Source organism: Centrocercus urophasianus, unplaced genomic scaffold (assembly GCF_019232065.1).
Source record: "Centrocercus urophasianus isolate 14NV4802_14NV808 unplaced genomic scaffold, USGS_Curo_1.0 seq_12, whole genome shotgun sequence".
Taxonomy (NCBI): Eukaryota; Metazoa; Chordata; class Aves; order Galliformes; family Phasianidae; genus Centrocercus; species Centrocercus urophasianus.
Window position 1 is genome coordinate 11,830,136 of NW_024884364.1, and position 18,675 is coordinate 11,848,810.

The window sequence follows — 18,675 nt, forward strand, 5'->3', positions numbered from 1 at the left end:
GCAGCTATTAAAGTCTGCTTGGCAGAAGCCAGCAGTCCCACCAGTATGAACTAGTCATGATACTTCTTACCTTTTGTCTCATGCTGCCATGGCAAAGAGCCCAGTGAAAACGAATTGTTTTGCAAAGAAAAACATATAAGTGAATGGACACAAATCTCTGGAAACCAGATGATGTTTGTTCCAGTGCCTAGAAAATCATTTGTTTTAACCATTCTTTGAAATTCTAATTTTACTCTACAAAGTAAACAAAATGTAATTCCTGTGCTTCTCTAAAGGTTAATTTGAAAGAACAGTAGCTGAACCTTGCCAAAAGCATTAAAGCATCACATTATTCTAATTTAAAGATGTAATAAAATCAAGAGGATGCACATCTCTGGAATACTGAGCTGACTGAGGTATTTCCCCAAGAATCTGCTCTTATTTTGAGCGCTGATTAGAGCAAATGTTAAGTTAATGCAAACTAGGCTTTATTTTTCATGGACCCAGATAGAAGCCAATCCTACCTATCACCACACTAAAATAGTAGGTTAATGAACCTACACTTGAAATAATAAATGTATTAATTCCATGTCTTCCAGAAAGGCTGCTTTTTACAATATCGTCACTGTTTTATTGATTACCCTGAGGTGTTCATAGAAACCAAACAAATTATTTGTACTGCATCAAATATCTTTTCTATTACACATGGGCAAAAGTTTGTGTTCTGTAGATGCCAAGGTCATTAGTGAGAGACAGAATAAAGAAATGGAAAGATGTGGAATCAAGAGTGAAAATTCCGAGGGAGAATTTTTCTTAGAGTTGGTGGGTCAGTACTGTCTGGGCTGGTTTTCACAACATCAAGCTCTCTGAATGTAAGAAATGTTATCTTCCCTGAGTTGACGACACAGATGCGACATCCGTCACTGAATCCTTCAGATGCTGTGCCGCCTGCCGTTCTGTATGACTTTGATTACATTGGAAAGGTCAAAACTTTTCGTAATCAATTCCATTAGATCTTCGTCTTTCTCCACACCAGTGATAAACTCTTCTAAAGTCAGTTCCCCTAAAAGGAAATCAGCTCTTTAGGAACCAAGGAATGCAACAATCATTCTCAGTGCAACACAAGGCCATTCAAGCTGAGTTGCATCCCTCAAAAATATATCTCTATTCTTCCCTGCTGGTATGCAAATACAGGAAGAATATTTTCTAATACATTCCTATTTTGCAAACTCCAGAATTCAGACTCACCTTCCTCTGCTAAAACAGATCAAAGACTGCTATCGCAGAAGTCTAAGCCAACTGTAGTGCTTAGACTGAATTTAGCTGCACAGACCTATTCTTACCAAGGTAACTGGAGTTTATCTTGTAGGTGGCTTTACCAGAGACTAGGGAATGATTTGCTGAGGATTACAAGGCATGGCCTCTATGTTAACTATTAGGATTATCTAGAGCCAGGATAAGACGTAGTAAAAAATCTATTAAGTGGTTTGCCTAGAGAAATTATTCTAAGCAACTAAAATGGCCTTGTTTTTTTTAGATTTCTTTTTTTGGGGGGTTCGTGGTAGAATCGGGTAATACTTTGGAAGTTTCAAGACAACTACAAAAGCACAAAGGTCAGTCCAAGGCATGTGTCTGCTGGCAAGGTACACTTGAGTGTACACAGTTCTCTGTTTAGAAGTTATTCCAGTGATGCTGTTTCTCTCTGAGAGGGGAAACAGAGCTTGGTTTAAAAGGAACACTGATTTTTCCCTCTGGGAATGTTTAAAGTTTTAATTCAAATCATAAAAATGAATGATTTCTTACTGAAATAATAAATTACAAGAGGCCAGAAGAAGAGAAAACAGCTGGATGACTTAGTGCCTGTTCAGTTATGTGGTACTGTCTGCATTGTAAGCAGGTTCATATGCACGCTATTACAGTGAAAGGACATGTTCTGATGCAAGTCCTAGCACTTAGGCTGCAGCAAGAGGAGTATCTGCTATTTCAAAGTAACAATACCAGAATGCAATTGTATAAAGAGTACTGCAGTTATGGGTGAGAAGTTATGCTGGCATGCCCAGGCTTACTGGGACTGTCTTAAGCCTCAGATTTCCTTCACATAATGAAAATAAATTGGAAAGCAGTCAGGAGATTTGTTTTAGGAATTGCTCCCCGCAGCCATGAGATTATTTCTTGTATTTTAATGTGATGAAGGAGATCACAACTTATTTGTTGTTTTACATTTTATTTTTATTTTATATAGATATATATTTAATAAGCAGCTAAAAGATGATGGCATAGTTTGAGATAAACTTGGAAATTTTTGTCTTATTCCTCAGGTTGGTTTAATCCTGCTGCTTTGCAACCATTTAAAAATAACTAGCTATGGAAAGCAGCTTGAAATAGGGGCATTATGAAGAGGATTCTGAATAATTCATGTTCTCACATCTCACTGCTAAAACGTAAGACACACAAATTACTTTTTCAGCTAATTGTCTAGCTCAGATACAACTATTACTTGCAGTGAACAAATATCAACACAGAGGCCAAAGTAAAAATAATCATAGTATTGAGGTTAGATTCTAGAATATGAATTTGTTGTCTGAAGTCTATTATTTGCCTTCGCCCAAACAGTGGTTCCAGTAGGTAGGCAAAAATGCTTTACCAATCATTCATATGCACCAAAAGAGCATTATTTATGTTCTAATTATATATTGCAAACAGCTTTCTTAAAAAGAAACTGTAAATACACAAAGTAAGACCTCCAAATAATGAACAACAATATAAAAGCCTAAAATCCTGCCTGTTTCTGATCTTGCTTAGCAATGCTTTTCTGATGTTCCTAATGTTGTTGTTATGTTATAATGTTATTAACGATTTCAGTAGATTCCAGTTGAAGGAGGATTTTCATGGTTAGAAATAGGAGGGAACATATTCACATGACACATCTTATGTTAAAAACAACTCCAAAGCAGTGAGTTAGATCTTCACTTTCAAACTGCAAGTCCAATTGGCTTAATCTAACTCTCTTGAGAAGAAACAATAGCATGTGTCTTAGCATATGTTAACATTCAGATTCTGAAGAGACACCAAGTATGCTGTCCAATCTTTTGAACGCGGCATGTGCAACCTTGCATCTTGGTTTTCTTCGTTTAGGCAAGTTAAGACACACGTTTAGGCAGATTTTTGATCACATTGGTTTTGCTGAGCAGCCAGAGGACTGGCATTTTGGATGAACAGTGCAAGACCTTCACATTTTAGCTACTACTAGGCACAATTCCTGTGCTAAGTTAATAGAGGCAGTTGATTTACATTTCACTGTAAATTTGAGAGAATATACATTCAGATTTTCAGTTCTTCAGTTGTATGCTCAGCTCCCTTTCTGATCCTGCACTCCCTCATGGCGGGCTAAATACTGCCAATACCAAGAAAACCTAGATTCTTACCATCATTGTTCACATCTATCTTCTGAAATATCATGTTAGTGAATTCTTCAGCAGTCATGTTGGTCTGTCCATTAATAGCCTGGATAGCCTGGAGACAGAAATGCAGTAAGTTCTTTCAGACTTTTTTCCTTCAAGTCATGAAAACAATACACTGGCAACTACAGTAATTGGAATGCAGCTCTTTAGTTCAACAGCCCTTCAAAAACACTAAATAAACTGCTATTTCAAGTAAATCTTCAGTAATGAGGATTGGAAATTTAATTAACATCACACAGCCTGAAGATTAGAAACTGCATTTACATATCTCTGAAGGTCTTCTGAAAGCATGTGACACCTCTGTTGTTCAACGCACTTATTCAATCCACACCAGCACTTTTTTTTTCCACCCTAGAGAGATCTCTGCGTTCAGGGAGTGCCCTATGATCTGTGTGATTTAAATATGGTATTATTTTTCACAGCTGAAAGCACTTGATGAGAAAGCCAAAGTTTATCTTTTATTAAAACATGTTTAACTTACTAATCACTAATAGAGTGGCAATCCCAGAAGTTGGCAGAATTCAGTTGTCCTCCAAAGAAATTTAAAAAAGAAGTCTCCCCTCTACTTTTTCTATGGCAAAGGTATCCAAGAATAAAGATACAAATGAATACTGCAAAATTCTGTCCCATTCACTGAGGCAATCATTTTTGCATAATGTTGATTATTCTGGTCGATAAAATAGAAGCTTATATATTAATAAACGGCAGTGCAGATGCAACAAGCACATACTGACAGAGCCAAACTCAAAATCAATATAATAATTATTTATTAAGTGACAGGGAAAATAGATAAAAATATATATGTAAACACATATGTTCTATAACGGACACACTATAGGCATTTTTAAAAATTTTAAAATCATTTTGAGATGAACTGTACTGTATAGAACAAATACACCAGTCATTTCTTTTGGTATTTCTGATATTATTTTAGAAATCATCATGTTTAATTAAAATGTATGTTAAATGAGTTCAGCACTGATAAGGAATTCCTGACCATCAATGTCTACCATACTTTGTACAGAGTACCCAGAAATGGCAAGAATTTTACAAAAAATAGGCACATAATCTTGTTTGTATTACTCATTCATACTTCAGATACTCCTTGATATAAGTCTGACCCCAGTGCAGCCTTCATAATGCTGTACCTCTGTCATAGTTAATTTTGTTGTAGCACTGAGAGTAAAGCAGTCATTCCTGATGTAGTTGAATCACTGACTACCATAGAACCCCTCTAAATAATAAAATAAATTAACTAGGCAGTTAAAAGAGCGCTGACAGGGTGCAAGGTGGTCTGGGCAGAATTTTGATGGCTTATAATGATCTGCTGGTCCAAAGTTCGTATAGCTGTAGGGACCAATGAAGTTTTAACTGGACTTCTTTGGTCTAAATTAGAGTCTCAGATCTGACATATCTTTTTGTATAAGCCTTTGTTTACCCATGCTTGGTATAAGAAAAGCTCTTAGTGGCTGTGAGCCTGCATTTTTATTTCTGCTTAGTGCCCATTTATTTTAATCTAACCTAAGCAAAATGACTTGTGTAGGTTTAAGTTCCTTTACTCCAGAAGAGAAGCAAACACCTGGAAGCTTGAATGGTTTTAAAACAAGTTAAGCAAAAAAAAGAATCTTTACATTAAAATGATTTTAATTCTCTTTTCAGATAAAGCACAAGACAAAGGCAGTTGCATCAGTGCCTTCAAGTGAAAAATGGTTGAGAATATCTACACTAGAAAGATGACATTAAAAGAGAAGAAATCTGGGCTGTGCTGTGCAGACTCTCCTGCCCTTAGAACACTGTTCTTCATAAAGGGATGCATCAATTTCTTCTGTTTGGTCACATGGCTAATCTGGCTCTGGCTCCTTTTATTTGGGTCAGTAGCTCTTGAAAGTGCCTAGCCAGGCACCAGGAGTAAGACAGAATTTGGCAAAAGTAAGTTCCTTGTTTATTATCACTTTAAATAACTATTTAGATTTTATGTTCCCTGCAGCAGAACCTTGATCTTCATATTTGCAAGGAACCCTATAATACTTTTCAGATGAAAGCAGCTACTGAAGTGCAAAAGAGTCATTCACTAGAACAAGTTGAAAAATATGGAAAACATTTTACAGAAAAAAAATTACCCTGCTTTGTTTTCATAGGCTTGAAATTGACCCATTTTTCTGCAAAAATTTCTACAATATTTGAATAAAAATGTCTGTTTCACGATTTAATGACAAATTATTTTTTTCCAATTTAATTTTAAAAAAAAAGAGTAATGGCATTTACAGTAAACAAATCTAAAAGCCTTTCAAAAAGAATTAAAACACTGAAATGTTTTGATGACACCTATATTGTTTCCCGCATGAAGTTCAATTGGAGAGGCCATTTTTCCACAACAAACTGGCACAAACCCTTGTAACTATCTGTTTTATTCGTTATGCTACCTCAATTCTACCCTGCCTCACGATACAGTTTATCAGAACAATGTTTTTACTGTTTCTACAGTTTTTCACTTTCACTAAAGCAGCATACAGCTGTAGACCTATGGATTAAAGTAAAACACTACTGTTTACTTCAGTAAGCAAGAAGCTGGTAACCAGAGTGTCGCTAGCTAGAGCAATTTTGGCTTTACAACTAGTAAAATACAACAGATGTGGAACCATCATTTCAGAGACAACACGCTATGCCAGATGCAATTGCTATTGGTCATAATTTGCTTACCGCGAATATGCTCAATAGTTCTTTTTTGTCAATACATCCGTTTCCATCAGCATCATATAGCTTAAAATACCATTTCAATTTTTGGTCAATTTTTCCTCGTATAACCAGATTTATTGCCGCTATGAACTCCAAGAAGTCTATAAATCCATCCTAGGAGAGAAAAAAAACCAAAAAACCTTTTAACAACATTGGCTTTTTGCTCATTCTGGCATTCACAGAAACAGATCATCGAATTCACTATAATACAAGCTGATTTATAAAGCACCTTAGCATAGAAATTTCCCCTGGCATTTAGAAAGGATGAGCTCAACTGGAAGCACTATAGGAAGGAGTGTTAGCACAGGCAGTTCTGTTCTCCATGGAAAGCTGTGGGGGAAGCAAATCACAGCAGTTGGTTTTGACATTTTTGAGAAGAAGAAAAAACAGGTTTGTGGTAGACTTCCACATAAGAAAAAGGGGAGTCTTGGATATCCAACTTCATACTGTTGAGATGTTTACTATGGAGCTGCTTATGTTCACATGGGTACTGCAGAAACGTGGATGTTTTCCACTGCAACAGAGCTGCTCCAGGAGTTATTAATCTGAAAGATCATGCAATAAATATTGTATATGGTAAACAATAACCCAGCATGAGTGATAGATACTGTAGTTTATTCATATAAGCATCAGGTTTCTCTGACCAATAAATTTCACATGGGATAATAAAGCCTTCAAGTCATAAACAAGTTTCTGAATAGTGAGCATGGGGGGTAATCATAGGGAAGAAGCATTTCAGATTGATTTAATTCCATACGTTTTGCTTCCTTCTCTGATGTTACTGAAGGAAACTTGTCAAGGATGGGACTCCATGGTCAAGTGGTCTATGCTACCGTGACGATTCCTCTGTTTCTGTAAAAATCTGGTAAGGGTGGAAGAAACAGTTGCTGAATTTGGAGACTACTAGCTCCAACTGCTTGCCATGTGGATATAAAAAGAATCAGCAGCTGGTAAATTTAATCTTGTGATCTTTATATTGGTCAGAATCCAACCACTTGGAAAACCTTGGAAAGACTGTCATCAGCTTTAGATGGCTTGTGGCTGAGAGATTGGATGAATATCCAGTAGGTTTAACATGTTACTTATTTTTATTGCCTTACATCAACACACATCTTGCCTTCTGAGGTTTCGCAATCACCAGGCATTAGTCTGTCCTCTAGACTGCACTAAAGTAAAAGAAAAGAATCTTTGTAAAAGTGTGTTGTGGCCCATTGCCATGTAGTGCTTGTTTTGGTTTCTGTGCAAGGTGTTTTGGCACTGTAGTACCCAAGTTTCAAATACACCCGAGTCAATGTATATGTAGATAGATATTGCACATGCATAACTTTTGCAGGCTGAACATTGCTTCACAGACTCTCTGCACAGGTCCTGTCATTATTGCTGTATTTACTTTAATTTTAATTACAGTAAATTTGCTAAAGACAAAGGTATTTCTCAACCACAGATTGCGTTAAAATGAAATTTAACAATAACTGCATGTAGTTTTCAAGCAAGTTTAAGTCCATCTCTTTAGTAAAGAGATGCTTTACCAAAAAAATGACACAGTATGTACCACAAACTCTTTTTCTGGAACACAAAATTGGATTCCAATTTTGGAAATACTATTTCAAAGCAATACTGTATCAGATACTTTACTGAGGGCTCCTTCTACTTTACTGATTATATTTCCAACCCTGGATTTTATAGCTCTTCTAGGAATGTGATCACATTGCTGTCCCTTTATAGAATTTCATACTATTCAGTTAAATTACAGATTAATTTTAGGCTTGATAGATATTCATGGCCAGGCTCATTTTCTTTTTTTCTCCCTTACATTTCTTTTGAGTTTTGGAAAACAGTATTTTGTTTGCTTTCTTTTATGTCTTTCAATTCTCTGGGTCTGACCAAACCTAACAAATAAACAAACCAAAATACTTCTGAAATATATCTGAGACAATGTGGTTTTTAGAGAAGCCCCAGTCACATGGAGTTGTAGACATACAAAGACTGTGAACACCATGCTAACCTCAAAAACACCAGGAATAGAAATACTAAGAAGCCCAACTTTATCTGCACAGTATGGAACCAGAAGCACTGCACAGTGGCACTGATAAGAAATGTGCCATTTCTCCTTTATGCACAAAAAACGTACGTGGTAGGTAGAAAAGAAAATACTTGCGTGATCTGAAAGCTGTAGAAATCTTGTTAGACATCCAGAATTTTCTCAGATAAAAAGAAATATTATGCTTTTTATAGTAGCATACAGGAGCCTCAGAATAGCTCATTAAATAAGGGAAAAATCATAACAGTAACCTATGAAGATCATCCTGTAGCTCTACGAGTACAATAAATAGTACAATAAATGTATTATGATGTTATTAAAAGAATACTGCAGTGCTGATTTACCCATCTGCTGCTCTGTAACAAATACACATTATCTATGTCCTCACATGTCTCTGGGCTCCCTAAAGCCTCATGCTGTCCACAGTAGACATGCTAATGTATCTGTTGCTTATTAGGAAGTCACTCAATCTCTAGAAAAGGGCTACCATAAAAATAATAAAATAAATAATAATAAAAAGTTTAAAAAGAATAAACAGAGCTGTTTATTAGTGGAAGATAGAAATACTTTACTTCTGTCTTTTATTGTGCTATTCCAAAAGGCTAATTCATGATATTTTTTTATTTAAAATAGTTAGTATTGGTGAAGCCTGCTGTTTTGTCATTTTAGGACACCAGGATGGAGGTATGTGTGAGTTGATCACCCCTTTGTACTTTGGTGGTAGTGTGTTGCCCTCAATACCACAGGTGTCTGGAGTAATGGTGAATTCATACTCACTTCCCCACCTGCACACATGAAGACTGCTGGGTTAAACTCACCAGATATGCTCTCAGGATAAAGGTAAAGGAGTAAAATCTCCTTTCCAAAATAGGAGAAAACCTCCCAAAAGCAGTGCTGAGAAACAGGCTGGAGAGCCACCAAAAATGCCCCCTACACTTCTTTTATTTGCTCCTGAGTAAGACCTCCAGACTTACTCCTTGGCTTAGCAAAAATAACTAAATTTTTAGTCTTTAACAGCTTGATCAAATGAACTAGAAGGTTAAAGTCAGATCAGACCACGTGACTATCGTGCACAGCAGTTCCTTTTGATGCTGTGTTTAAGTTACTTAGATCTCATTGACAAATGTTTTTGAAGTCCTTTGTAACAAGGTTTGATTCACAAAACAAGCCCAAAAGCAGACTCCTAAATTGGAAGGAGTATTTTTGGATTACATGACACAAATCCTCAGGCCCTGCTCTCCCTGTCCCCAGGCCCCATGGAGAAGTGCAGGCCCTGCCTGCAAAATGGCGATCCTGGGCTTGCCCTGCCCTATCCAGGAAAGCAATCTGGGCTAGCAGCTCCCCAGCAGGACTCTGGCACATTCACCCCCAGCCCCTACAGGGATGAGTTCTCTCTCTCTTCTCAAACACTTTCCAAGACCTGGATAGCACTCTGCACCCTCTGTACATGTCCATGCTTCCAAGATGAACCTCACACCTGAAGAACATGCCTTGGACACCAAGCCTTTGGATTTTCTAAGTTAATTACAGCCATCAACTGATGTCAAGCAGGCATTTATAAAACAGTGTGGTGGAGATTTCACTAATTATCATAGAATCACAGAATGAATTGTAGAATGGATTGTGTTGGAAGGGACCTCAAGGATCATCAAGTTCCAACACCCCTACCACAGGCAGGGCTGCCAGCTGCTAGATCATGTACTATATCAGAGTGCTGACGGCCCCATCCAACCCATCCTTAAATAACTCCAGGGATGGGGAATCCACAGCCTCTCTGGACAGCCTATTCAGGAACCTCACCACTCTCACAGTAAAAAACTTCCTCATGAGATCTAATCTGAATCTCCCAACCTTTAGTTTAAAACCATTACTCCTTGTCCTATTGCTATCTACCCATATAAAAAGTTGATTTCCCTTCTGTTTGTAAGCTCCCTTTAAATTTTGGAAGGTCTCAATGAGGTCTCCTCTCAGCCTTCTCTTTTCCAGGCTGAACAGGCCAGTTCCTTTAGACTGTCTTCATAGGAGAGGTGCTCCAGCCTTTGGATCATCTTCATGACCTCATCTGGACCCTCTCCAAAAGCTATGCACCTATAGAACTCCTTGCTGTTGTTTTTAACATCCTTCACCAAGTCTATTTCTATGTCTCCTTTGGCTTTCCTAATCCTATCTCGGCAAATCCGGACAGCATTCCAGTATTCTTCCCAAGTGACTTGCCCTTGCTTCTGTTGCCTGTACTGGCCCTTCTTTTCCCTCAGTTTGAACAGCAGATCCTTGCCTATCCATGCCAGTTTCCTGCCTCACCTGCCTGCTTTCTTATTCTGAGTGATTTAGAGCCCCTGTACTCTCAGAAAGGCATCCTTAAAACGTAGTCAGCTTTGTTCCACTCCTTTGTCAATAAGAACAACTTCCTGAGAGATTGCATCCAACAATTCCTTAAACAACTGGAAGTTTGCTCTTTGTCAGGCCCACGTTCCTCAAGATCATGAACTCAACAAGGGCATGGTCGCTGCAGCCCAGGCTGCCTCCAATCTTACTATCTTTAGCAATCTTCTCCACATTGGTGAGCAAGTCCATCAACAGTTCACGTCAGTTCAGGCTGTGCAATACTTGAAGTAGAAAGTTATCAACAAACTCCTGAAGTCTCCTGGATTGTTTACAGCTTGCTGCATTGTCTTGCCAGTGGATATATGGGTGATTGAAATCCCTCATCCCCCTAACAGAATAAGAGTCTGTGAGCATGAAGTTTCTTGCAGCTGATGCAGGAAGGCCTCATCAACAGGTTCATCTTGATCAGGTGGCCTGGAGTAGAGCCCAAACACCAGATGTCCCTTATTGGTCTCATCCCTAATTTTAACCCACATACTTTCTACCTGACTGTTTCTCAGAGGGAGCTCCTCACAGTCTATCCACACTTAAGCATAAAGGGCAACTCCCCCAGCTCTCTAATCTCACCATCCCTTCTAAAAGCTTATAGCCCTCAATGATGCTGTGCCAGTTATGTAAATCACCCCCCCATGTTTCAGTGATTATACACAGCAGAAATTGTCCCTTTCATTTTAGGGCACCTGTAGGCATCAGACTAATTTCAGAACAAGTTTCCACGCAGGCAAAAATGACAGTCTGAGTGCCTTGATTCTGCTAGCAGAAGCTTCTGGCACTGCCCGACTCCTGATCAACCAAAGGCTGTTCAGAGATGTTAGGATCAGAGAAAGAGGACCAAAAGCAAGCAAGTAAAGCCTTAGGAGTCCAAGCTCAGTTCCCCAGTATTGGTGAGGTTAGAAGATATGTGAGCTGGAGCTGGGAAAGTCTGGAGAAAAATATTCATGTTAAGAACTTACAACTAAATTGGTTTTAAGCAGAAGTTAGTCTAGATCAGGCTAATCACAATGATACAGCCCACATACTCCAAGGAATGGTGGCAAGGTCTGAGGATTTACCATCAAAAAACTGTTTTGTTTTTTTTTTTGTTTATTATGTGTTCTCTACGTGCTTGAGAATAACTGTTTTGAAAACCTCGCTAGAAAGTAGCAAATGACAGGTGACATCTTCCTTTGTGCTGAACACATTAAGAGTTACGTACAGCTAGACAAAGGCAAAATGGTGTAGAAAAATGGGGTGGTTCATTAGTTACGGGGTCTGCTGAGACTACAGTAATTTAATATTAGCTTTTTATGAGATGTTTTTTGTTCAGAATGTTGGCTTACGTACAATTGAGTCTGCTGACTTTTATTCAGTCAGGACAGCCTGCAAAGGAAAAGCAGGACAGTAAAAGAATGGCAGCCTCATGCAACAAGAATTAGTACTCAAACCCTGTAAGACTGAAAAGGCCATTATGCTTTGATTCCTAGAATAGTGTTGCTAATCTTCACAGATCCTTAAAAAAAACTCTCACAGCTTCAAATTATTTGAATGCAGATTAAAAATAATTGACTTGGAAACTGTGAATACACAGCCAATGCAAAACAGTGCAGTTACTCAAGGGTGGGCTAGAACAGCCAGATCTGGGCATTTTGGCTGTGTAGCTCTTGAACATCGATTTCTGGTAGCGTTGATGCAGCCCTACTGAAATTGCTGCTGAGTTAGCCAGCCATCTCTTGCGGCACACAATAGTTACACATACAGAAAAGCGTGGTTTCTATTCCTGTAAAACTCTACTAATTGTAAATTCATCATCTTACTTAAGAGTACTGAGGACTCATATAATAACATACAAAACAAATTAGGGTCTTTTTTCAATTTTGCCACTGAAAAATCTCTAAACTGCACAGAACTCAACCCAACAGCAGGAAAATAGCTCAACAGACTTCATCTGGATTAGCAAGAATGCAAATATAGACTGTTCAGGTATTTCAAGCCCAGGGCTTAGAATGTTAAGCCACCTATCCTCCCCACTCCTTATGCTATTACCCTCCCTCCCCTCTTAGACTATTACTTAAGTCTGATAATGCAGAGGGAAGCACATAAGTATATATTGGCACAGGTCAAAGAGCAGATTACAACAGCTCAGAATAAATTGTGTGAAATTTATAGCTAATCCCGTATGCTCCTCCATTTCATAGTACTGATTTCTCCATTCTCAGAAAAGTAAAGGTGGATTCATTTTGCTCCATTTAATCTTCCTCAATTTCAACATGTCCCTGAGGCTGATGTGGGAGTTTGGGGCCTGAAGAGGACTCTAGATCTCTGCCAGGCTATGGCTGGAATCATCAGATTCCTAAGTAAACAAAGCTAACATATGTCACAGTGACAGAGGGGAAACTCTTGACATGCAAAGGCTGTTAGGTAAGGATGAAGGAAGAAGCAGGAAATTAAGAGAGGCAAATCATTACGCGGTTTTGTGATAGGTGTATACTCTCTGTTACATAAAGAGGCCAGGTTATATTGACCAAACTGTTATGCAAAGTTCTGCCTTGTCCAGATGAAGACGACCATTTTCTAAGCTTGGTGGCTTAGAAAATACCAGGCTTTCAGGATTGCTGGCAAAATTTGCGGAAATCCAAAATGCTAAGGTGACCAACAATTACATATTTTTTAAATCTCTCCTTCCCCCTCCATCTCCCCAACCCCTTGCAATCACTTACTATTTTCTTTCAAGGTTATTGAGCAAGGAGGGAGACAAGGATGTCACCAAGGCACGGGGCTGGGGCTTACAGCATGATAAAACAGTGTCTAGGAGAGCTGTGCAGAAGAAAATTTTGTGCTCAAATGATGTAGCCCTCTGCCACCATCTCTTGGATGATTCAGCTTTCTCCACCCCTAATGTTGAGCCTTTGCTTGTGCTTTTAGGAGCAACTTCCTCGATATATAACAAAGCTGTAGGTAAGACAGAGTAAACTAAAAAACACAACCATAATCACAAAGCCTTCTATTTTTCAGCAAATTTCTTGCTGACAGTTCAAGCAAACTTTTCTTTTTTGACAAACCTATAGAAAAAGAACTCCAAGGACATAGATGCATTCTAGGGGCAAGGATACTCTTTTTTTCAGTGGCAAAGATGCACTCTTTGGCAAATAATCACAGGTGCTCCTGCATCACATTTTAGGAATTAAAGTCTCAAAGGTTGTATGCAAGAAGAAGGTACATTTAGTGTCACTAAGTGGGTTTGTAACCAGGTTGGTTAAAAGATCATCTGATTTCTGTTGCACTTTTTCTGCAATTCTTATTCCCAAAGCTCAGATCACTGACATTGTTTTCACCAACGAATATGTTAATCACAACTGCGCATACTTTTGGGCTTAAGCAATGCTTAAACAATAAAGGGGAAAAAGAACAAAATGTAAACTAGGAGTAGCCTTCATTTTCTCTACTCATAAATAATAAGGCAATAAATAGAAATAAATGACGGCTGTCCTTTTGAAAAAAACTTAATATTTCTTTTTTAAAAAACACAGAGATTAATGAACTCTTTCCCATTAAAATTACTGTTCTCTTTATCTATATAATAACTTAACAAACAGTGTTTAAAAATAATTATGATTAAGTGTACAAAGTTAATCTTTATTGCCTGCTCATATAATGTGACAGAATTACAGCATTAGCTGGTAATGGTAGTAATATACTCAGTAACGACTGCAGAGTACATTCTAATTTGTTTATACTTAAATGAAAATTTCAGAGAAGCCCTACATACATTGTTACAGAAGCGTAATTGCTTCAGTTTTGTGCATGACTTTGGTCACTGAGTAGCTGCAGAGAAGACAGCTCTAAACCTTTCCTTATAATTTCCTTTTGTAAAGGACCTACTGGCTGGGTTGACTTAACCCATGAATCTCAGGTGCTCCAATGGGAACTGGACACTGACCTCATTTTAAGATTCCACTTAAAGAACCAGCTTTTCCATGGTTGATGGTGCAGTGCCTTTGCCAGGAAATTACTCTGACCTAAAACTTTTAGACCAGAACTCATACCAACAAATCTTCATTTAAGAATTCAAAAATAATGACATTAAGCAAGAGGCAGTTCTACTAATAGTGATAAAATAGTCTTTAAGCTGGTAATGTCACACTATCACAGCATAAGTTAGTACTATTACAGCAGTAAGTCCTGTGACAAAGCACTAGAAAACAAAATTAGGGTTGCAAAATTTTACCAAAGATTGTCAGAAAGTTCTTAGAAAGTGAAAGAATACTACAGCTTTTTCACAATCAATATAAAACTGGATTTTAAAAAAATTCTAGAGGTAGTTAAGAAGTAGAACAAAGACATTCTTTAAGACAGACTATAAATGAGTGGTGTTTAGTGGAACCAGACTAAATAGTTATAGAGCATTGTTTCTATTCTATGATTTTTTTTTTAATAAGGGTATAGTATCTTTAAATGGCACTTCAGCACAGTGACAAAAATAATATAACTGCTCTACTTTGAACACAGTGAACTATAATCTCATACTTACAGTAATCAGACTAGTTACTTTATGTTTGAAATAAACTTATGCAACATTACTCCAAGATTAAGGCATAGCAAACTGTCTGGCTTTATTGGTTTTGTTGCTTTCATTGCACTGTGTCCAAAACTAATGTGAAAAGGATATCTACACTTACACGTCAACTCCAAAAAGCTAAAATATTTCAAGAAGTAAGAGCTGCAGACTTTGAAGTAAGTGCTGTAGACGTGTTGCTTCTGACAGAAAGACTATTTCTTGCTAATATACATCTCTGTTCTTATTTTAATCTAGCCTCTGTTTAGAAGCTAATAACTGATTGACACACAGGTTTTATTGCAGACTCTACAATGTGACAGCTATGATTGTTGCAAAAAGTGTTTTTTAAAGTATTTCCTGTTGTGCAAACTTAATTAGAGGCAATTGTGAGAATAAAGAAGGATTCAAAACCAGAAAAAGCAAGAATCATATTACTCTGAACAAAGTGATAGCACTATCCATGTGCAACACAAGAATCATAAGTAGAAAAAATAAATAGCATGAAATGTAGTGTGTCTTGCCAAGAACAGTACCAGCCTATATGCCTATATGGCTCTTGACCACTTACTGTAGTGTGTAATGCATTTGTTGCTGCTGCAGCCTTACATCTTTGGTTAAGCTGGTTGGTTAAAGTAGGACAAAAGTATTTGCCCTGAGAGTTTTTTCAGCCTGAAGAGATCCCTAAAATTATGCATGCAGCTGAACTTAAATTTGTGCAAATATTTGAAGACTTAGAATTAAAAAAAAAAAGTCTGAGAAAATATTCCTATGGTTATCATCCATTGCCAACTATCACATCTAATGTGGATCAACTTCGGTAATGTCTCCAGAGATGAGGATGCAACAGTGTAGGCAAATCCTTGGTTACCCTAGGAACATTTAGATGAAGACAGTGCAGGAAATGAAGCTCAACTGGAAAACAAAGTTTCAAGCAAAGGAGAGTTGGCAAAAATACCCTGAGTAATTCTAATTAAATTCATTGGGGATGGGAACAGTTAATGTGTAGGTTTCAGGTAGTGTTTGAAGTATTGCTCACCAGCAACTCTTTATGAGTTTTTTATGCTTTCACAGGAACATGGAAGGCAGCTGTTGTGTAGTGATATGTAACCCTTGCATATTTGGGTCATATTAAAAAAAAAAACAAAAAACAAAAAACAACGTTTTCATATCAGTGAAAATATTTTTCTGTTTCTTATTATGATTAGAAATTGGGAAAAGTGGAGAAACAAAATAACCCAAAGTCATTTAGTTATATTAGTCACCAAAACATATATGAAAAATATTAAATATTTCTTTGTATGTTTTTCTGAGAATGAGCTGCACCTCTTCTTTCACACAGAATTTCATGTTCAAATTACTTGCATTTCCTTCTGCTATGTTATACAAGAATAGAAACTTGCCTAATCCAATTCATGCCAACATAGCCCAAGAAGATAACATCTATTTATAGTTAGACCACAAATTCAGACAATGAAAAGTCTACCTGAAAATCACTGAAAATCAAAATAATAAAGGCACAGAAGTACAGTAAGGAAGGAGCAAGGATGAGAAAATGAGAAATAGCAATCTGCCTCCCAACACTTGTCAGCACTGTGCAAAGTAGAAGGGGTGAAAAGAAACTTTTCTTTGGGGGAAAATAAAAAGGTTTTATATTTAGTTTTCATTGCTACATACATCACTTGACACATAACTAAGTTCCACTGAAGTAACACATTTTTGCATTTCTTATTATCTGTTCTACATCAAATAATCTGCTCTCAGACAGAGGGCTTGAATTTTGGATGGCCCTTTGCGGAGCCAGGAGCTGGACTCCATGATCCTTATGGATCCCTTTCCACCCAGGATATTCAATGATTTGATGATTTCTTTTTGCAAAGGAACAAGATAATTTATGCCAAAATAAGCAACAAGAGAACTAACATAGCAGCATCCCATTTTCTGTATATTGTTTCGTATAATAAATGGCTGTATAAATGTCCTTCACAGGTTACAAGAACCCAATCAATTCTTGCAATATTTGATCATTCCATTCCATTCCTTTCTTCAAATTATAAGAAGTGGATGACAATGCTCTGGTTTTTTTTTTTTTTTTTTTTTTTTTTTTTTTTTTTTTTTTATGTAAAGTGAAAAGGCTTTTTAGAACAAGTTTTAAGTAGTACCAGTGATGACTACAGATTTTACTCCATAATTCTGGTGAAGAGAAAATAACACTTTCACTGAAATATCAATATAGCAGACAATTCTTTTCTAGGCATATTTTCTTCTTTAAGACTGGTGTAACATCATTTTGAATTATACAGAAATCTCTGAAATCTGTTATATATTCTCACAGAAAACCAAGTATACATCAATATATTTGCCAACTACTTAAGTACTTTAAATAAGCATAACTGTTTCCTCTCTAAAATTCATCACTAGGCTACATAAACCAGGGCTGCATGACAGTTATGCCTGAACTGAGATGCACAGAGAGTAAAATAAGCACTTTAGCTTATTTTTATTTGCTACTTGTCTTTGGTTGTAGATTTTTCAATTTTTATTACAAATAGCTGAAGAATGAAGACCGTGATCATTTTTTCCATAAATGGCATAATTAACTATGCCATTTAAAAATGAACTTTTTTTGCACTTACATTTTAAAGAAAACATTATTTTCGAAGACTTTCATTGGTAAGCTGTGAGAAAAGATAAACTCACCATTTATTATACTGCCAATGCCGTGATATAAATAATGCTTACAAGTATTAACATGTGAGTTGTGAAAAAACAACTACTGTGCTACCGCAATACAATTTTCCTGTTTACTGGCAACTTTTTGTTTAAATGAAAATCCTAAAAAGGAGAAAGATGTCTGTAACAGACCAAAACTTGAAGGACTAAGGCTAGCAAGGAGGTGAAATGCAGTGCAAAAATGCAAACTTTATTTTTTTCCACACAAATCTCACTGGCTTCCTATGAGACTAATATTCCACACTTTGCTTGCTAGAAGTTTCAAACTGAGCATATAGGAAACAGATAAGAATGCCTATGGACTTTTTAAGAGCGTTTGACCATCATATTCACAATGGAATACCCCAAGCATGGATGACCCCAACTTATCTCAAGAAGCATTAGGCTGCTATAATTGGAAGTGTAGATTAACCTCAGGCCTAACACTTTAACACAGCTTTCTGAGGAGATTCCTATTTGTATGAAAACAGAAGCCTGAAATAGAAGTGAGAAATAAATATTTTATCCTGACAACGTAGGACTTGATTAAATGACTTAAGTTTTCCAAAATGAGTTTCTTTAAAGCAGGCCACAGATGATATAATAGCTTCAGCAATAGAGGTCATGACTATTTTAAATCATAAAAGCTCCACTTGCAAACCATGATATTGTCTGGCCACAAAAAGTTAGACAAGGGAAAAAAACAGGTCATGTATCTATAAATGTCAGGCGAAATATGAGAGAAAGTTCAAGTTTGCCTAGCTAAACAGCTCTGATATATAGAAGGAAAGAAAAAGGAAAATATTTATATCAAGAAACTTTATATACTC

General features: G+C 37.0%; 1 protein-coding gene across 1 annotated transcript in view; it reads right to left on the reverse strand.

Moving 5' to 3' along the window:
• Positions 1-911: 911 nt before the first annotated feature.
• The window catches only part of GUCA1C (guanylate cyclase activator 1C), a 33,581-nt gene continuing 15,817 nt past the window's right edge, over positions 912-18,675 (reverse strand). Inside the window, exons 2-4 of the mRNA XM_042810751.1 lie at positions 6,141-6,290; positions 3,405-3,492; positions 912-1,042 (exon numbers count right to left, since the gene is read on the reverse strand). Coding sequence (XP_042666685.1) covers positions 912-1,042; positions 3,405-3,492; positions 6,141-6,290 — 369 coding nt within the window. The remainder of the gene's footprint in view (positions 1,043-3,404; positions 3,493-6,140; positions 6,291-18,675) is intronic.